This window comes from Manihot esculenta, chromosome 1, assembly GCF_001659605.2.
Source record: "Manihot esculenta cultivar AM560-2 chromosome 1, M.esculenta_v8, whole genome shotgun sequence".
Taxonomy (NCBI): Eukaryota; Viridiplantae; Streptophyta; class Magnoliopsida; order Malpighiales; family Euphorbiaceae; genus Manihot; species Manihot esculenta.
In genome coordinates, this window is record NC_035161.2 from 31523914 (window position 1) to 31529524 (window position 5611).

Sequence of the window (5611 nt, forward strand, 5' to 3'; positions counted from 1 at the left end):
GGTATTCTTGCCAAGTGAAGCCAACAATTTCACATTTCACCTTATATAACATTTATTACTATTACTGGACTTTTAGTGTAACTCACTCCATTCAAGTTTGAATTTGTAATTTCAAATTTTAATTCAATTTTAAATAATTTTAAAAAAAGTAAAAATATATATTTTATTTTTATATCGTATGAAAATATAGTTAATTAGTGATTTTTTTAAAAAAATTGATTGATACTTATTAATAAATAAAATTTTATGATCATATATGTTATGAAAAATATGATAATATAAGATATATTTTTAAATGAATATTATATATATTAATTAGCATTTAAAAGAAAATAGCTATGATACTGTTTTAATAAATATTTCTTTTTTATTTAATGTTTTATTTTATATTTAACGTTGACAGACGTGGATTAATTATTACATATTCAAATTTTTTAGAGAAAAATTCCTGTTGATTATTTGAATCACATGATTGCATCCAGATGTTCTTGCACTATCAAATTAAAAAAGTGAAAAAAAAAAAAATCAATGGCAACTTAATTTTCAGTTGAAAATTCAGAATCAGACAAGCAAAAGCTTGCCGACTAAATTTAAAGGTCGAAGGTTCACATTTTAATTGCCAAACATCCCATGATTAGTGTGTTTCCTTTTTTTTTTTTTTTTTTTTTTTCTTCCATCGTAAATTAGAAATTGTTTATCTCAGTCCTTTATTTAATTAATTTTTACTACAATATTCATATATTATAAATTTAACTATTCTATTCCTTAGTGATGTTTTTCTCTTTCTATAAAGTGCATATATCAAAAATTTTCTACAAGGACTTTATTTTTTTTAGAAAAAATTTCTTTATCTAAAATTAATTAGTGTATTCGTGGGGATGCCTTCTTCCCTGTTTGTCTATGTTGTTTTCATATTTTTCTATGAAAGGTGTTTTGTTATTATTTTATAAAATAAATTATAATTTTAAATATATAACTATTTTTGTTGATTTAATTATTTAAAAAAAAAATCATAAAAAATCCCATGTTACATAAGACGAAAATTATATAATTCATGTACAAAATCCCATGTTTTCACCTTCACATTTTTATTATATTTTCCCCCATAATGAGCAAAGCAAAGAAAAAAGGAATCAAAGCTCGGAATTTCCCTGATCCTTTGATTTATTATATCTTCTCTGAAGCAACTAACAAACAAGCTATAAGTGTCAAGTAAGCCCCACAAGCTTTTTTTTTTTTTTTTCTGTTTTTTCTTTTTTGAAATTACGAGATACCATGAGTCCAAGAATCTTGATCAAAAACCATCTTTGAACACTGATTGATAAGAGCATGATGATGATGAAGCTCATGAGAATGTAGTTGTTTTCTGTCAGAATCAGCATCGTTAATTAACAAATCCCAACTGCTACTTAAGTCATCACCCCACAAGTCATCAATAGCATTATCAGGCCACTCAAAATCTGCGAATTGAAAGCCTTCAAGGAACAAGTTATTGTTTGAGCCATGGGAGGATGATGAAGATGAAGACGTCGTTGTTGTTGATGAAGAAGACGCAGCAGTACAAGGGACCAACATTTCATGGGGTTCAATTAAGGGAACTTCATCAACGCAAAAACTATTATTCGTTGGCTCTATTGTCTCAAATGTGCTTGTCATTCTTTTATCCTCCTCTAAAGTTTCCTCTTCAGTAATCCTTGATTCTGCAGATGTTTTTGTTTCTTTGTTCTGCTGTAATTCAGCCATGGCTTGTTGTTGTTCTTGAGGTGGTGTTTCAGTGGCGGGGAGTGGCTTGTGGGTGAGAGGATCAATGCCCAATTTTCTAAGCTTTTTCTTGATGTGGGTATTCCAGTGATTCTTGATTTCATTATCTGTTCTTCCTGGTAGATGAGATGCAATCCTGGACCATCTGCCAACATGCAAGAAAATTAGCCTTTAAACTTCTCCACTATCATTAACAAAATTCATATATATACTTTTAAAATAAAAACTCTACCCTTTGGGTAAATTCATGATGTTGGGACTTTTGGGACCACCTCAAAGAAGAGGGGCTAGCTTGTATTATAGCCACTAGCTATAATGGTCCATTTTGCAGAAGTATGTCCAGAGCTTGGAAAACAAGACACATCTAAATATTTCTAAGGGGCTAGGAAATTAAAAACAATTCTTGTAATGAAATAAATAAGTGATGACAAAAGTGAAGGGCAGAAGATTGAATTGAAGTTCGAAACAGAAGAAAAAAGGAAGAACCTGTTTCCAAGTTGAGCATGGAGATCAACGACCATTTTCTCTTCGTATTCTGATAAAAGACCTCTCTTCAAATCCGGCCTTAAATAGTTGGTCCATCTTAGCCTGCAACTTTTCCCACACCTTAACAATCCTGAAACCACACCAACCCATTAACCATTAGCAAACGAAGTTCCAATTTGTTTGTTTGCAGCAAAAGTAAAGAAGAGTTGAAGAAACCTGCAAGCTTAGGCAGAGCTCTCCAGCAGCATTGGCCATTGGTGAGGATGAAGTTGATGAGTTTGTTGTCCTCCTCTGCTGTCCATGGACCCTTCTTCAACCCAACTTTGTCACAGCATGGTTGCCTACCCATCTTCCTCAAACACCAAAAATTTCCTAAAAACCGAGGAATGAAGCTAATGGGAAGAGAAGAGACTTGATTGTTGAAAGATAGAGAGTAGAATTATGGTCACTGCCTACCTACTTATATATAAATTCAGCCCTCTTCATGGACAATCATCATTTCTCATCTAAATATATACTATTTATTTTAAAAAAATTGTAAAAAATGAATATTAATTTGCTTATTTTAAAGAAAAAAAAAAGTGTCGATTTTGTGGCTGGGTGTTCTTCAGAAAGCGCCAGCTCATCAACCTTTCTTTGCTTTAGATAGAAGCGTGTGATTACTACTACTCCACCCCACTCCACTCGCATGCCAAATACTTGGTATACATTTCCCATTATGCTTAAGTTAGAAAAGTTTCAAGAAAAATATTATTTTAAATATTATTAGAAAACATATTTTTATTAAAAGATTTTCAAGTTTTTGATATTAATGCAAATTTTAAATATTATTAGAAAACATATTTTTATTAGAAACCAACAATATTACAATTTTTTTTTCAAATGCTAAATCAAATACCAGAAAAATATCTAAGCAGTTCACGCGGTTTAAAGAAAAGAAGAAAAAAAATCAAGTCAATTTTTTTTATATATAAATTTATTTTTAAGGTTTAATTGCATGCAAAATAAAATCAAGTCAATAAAGAAAAAAAAAAAAAAAAAAAAGCTCATGCGCGTCTTGTTCGGGGTCTGGAATTGGACTATCTGATGGATGATGAGCAAAGAGAAAAGAGTTCACCAGAAAATATAAAGAGGTAATATAGTATAGTGACGGATTTAAAAATTAAATTCAGAAGGTTTAATTTTATCTTTTTAATGAGATGTTTAATTTTATTTATTCATATAAATATTAAAAATAAGATTTTCACGTTAAATTTAAAATAATCAAATAATATTATAAATTAAATAAATTTATCTATTTTAGAGTTTTTTTAATTTAAATAATTTAGAATTTATTTCTATTTATTTAAATAATTTAACATAAAATAAACATAACTATAACTTTTTAATAAAAATAATTAAATAATAAATAAATAATTTATCTTATAAATACTTAAAAAAATAAAATATTTAAAATTAAAATTTTAAAAATTAAAAATAAAATTTTAAATTAAAAATAATACATAAATAAAGTGATCACCGTAAAAGTAGTATTTAAAGTTGTAATTTTTGATGAGAGAATTATTATTAAGTTCTTAAATTTTAAAAAGAGTTTACTAATTTATTTTTATATTAAAATTATTCGAATAATTATCTCTTTATTTTATAAAATTAAATTATTTAATAATTTATTAAAAAAATATTAGTCAATTTCTTTTACTTTTAATCATAAAAATTAAATAATATAAATATCTAAATTTATATATACTAAATAATAATGTATAATTAAAATTATAAAATTAAATAAATATAAATATTTAAAATAAATTGATGAATTTTTTGATAAAATAATTAATTTTCTATTCTCAAAACATTTAATTATTTTAATTAATGAAATAATTTTATTAAATATCTAAATATAAAAAATTATGAAAATATATATATATCCTCATATAAACAAATAAATATCTCATGCATTAGAACATACATGTACACATACACACGTGTGCATATATATAAAATATAATGTCATCGACTAATACACACCGTATGTCATTGGTATTCTTTAATAATTTAAATTAAAAATTAAAATATTTAAATAAATAATACGATCGAATTATAAATTTATTTTCCAAAATAATAAATAGATTTACTGACTAAAGTTTCTCGTCGGTAATATAATTTTTTAAAATAATTTTAACGTTAACTTTCTTTTTACAGATGAAATTTTTATTTTTATCGATGGAATATTTCATTGGTATATTTTTATTTTTTTTAGTGTTCTTTCGTTTATGTTGCCACGTCTGAAAAAATAAATTATTGTAAAGTTATTTATGTTCAATTTTTAAAGTAAGTTTTTAAAATTAAAAAATATACTTTATTAATTTCAAACAATAAAACTAATCAAATTGAACTTCTATCAAAATTTTCATTTTAAAAGGATATTGACATTGAAAATTTCCAATTTATTATAATATTATTTTATATATATTTTAAATTATTCACTCGATTAAAATATTATTATTTAAAATATTGAAAAAATAAATATAAAAAATTACTTATAATAATAGTTAAATATTGACTAACAAAATAACTAATTACTATTAAAATAAATGAATTAAATATTTAATGGGAATTAAAATTATATATTAAATAAATTATTTCTCTGTATATTAATTTTAAGATCACTTTGACCTATGCATGTCGCAAGATGAAAAGACTGAAATTTTAACTTATTTTTAATTTATACATACAATCTAAAAGATTGAGGATATTTAATAGTTAAATTAATTTTTCGAAAAAAAAAAAGTTGAATTAATTTTAAACTTTCTAAGTCTTCCATTAAATTTTCTTTGTCTTGGCATGTTTGATTTTTCTTGAAAAAACAATTCCTAGATAAGATTGTTGGTATTTGGATTGTCTTCTTGTTGAATTTTCCGAGTTATGGATTTTTCTTAATTTTTGTATTCAAAATTTATTTATTTATTATTTTAATCAAAAGTATTAAAAAATTTTAAAATAATATTAAATTAGAAAAATGGCTAGTTTGAAATTAAATAGTTAAAAAATATTACTTTTTTATTATATTAAAAATATCACAATAAATTTGTTTTGACATGTGAAAAAATTACAAAGAAGATTTAAACTCTATTCTATTTATAATATGATGTCGTGCCATTCGGCTCATTGTTTTTGTCTCATTTAGTTAAGTTTTATTTATTTATTTTAATTGAAGAGATAAACATCCACTCCCCACATTAATAAATAAGTAATGTTGTTTATATAATATTTATTAGTAATTGTTTTTAATATGAATTTTGTTAAAATTAATGAAGGATATTAGATATAAAATAAATAAGTTAATTTAAATCAATTATTTTTTTTT

General features: G+C 24.3%; 1 protein-coding gene across 1 annotated transcript; it reads right to left on the bottom strand.

Annotated features, from left to right (window-relative positions):
• Positions 1-1030: 1030 nt before the first annotated feature.
• On the bottom strand, positions 1031-2737 carry LOC110621537 (transcription factor MYB20). The gene is made up of 3 exons (XM_021765814.2): positions 2464-2737; positions 2248-2377; positions 1031-1906 (listed from the first exon to the last, which is right to left on the bottom strand). The coding sequence occupies exons 1-3, from the start codon at positions 2594-2596 to the stop codon at positions 1264-1266; spliced, it is 906 nt and encodes a 301-aa protein (XP_021621506.1). The 5' UTR covers positions 2597-2737; the 3' UTR covers positions 1031-1263.
• Between the last annotated feature and the right edge of the window lie 2874 nt (positions 2738-5611).

What these genes read in the sequence shown, in the direction of transcription:
- LOC110621537 (XM_021765814.2), bottom strand. Translation starts at nt 2,596, where the DNA reads ATGGGTAGGCAACCATGCTGTGACAAAGTTGGGTTGAAGAAGGGTCCA. An exon ending in AGCTCTGCCTAAGCTTGCAG is followed by an intron (nt 2,378 to 2,463) that starts GTTTCTTCAACT and finishes GTGTGGTTTCAG; the next exon opens with GATTGTTAAGGTGTGGGAAA. An exon ending in CATGCTCAACTTGGAAACAG is followed by an intron (nt 1,907 to 2,247) that starts GTTCTTCCTTTT and finishes GCATGTTGGCAG; the next exon opens with ATGGTCCAGGATTGCATCTC.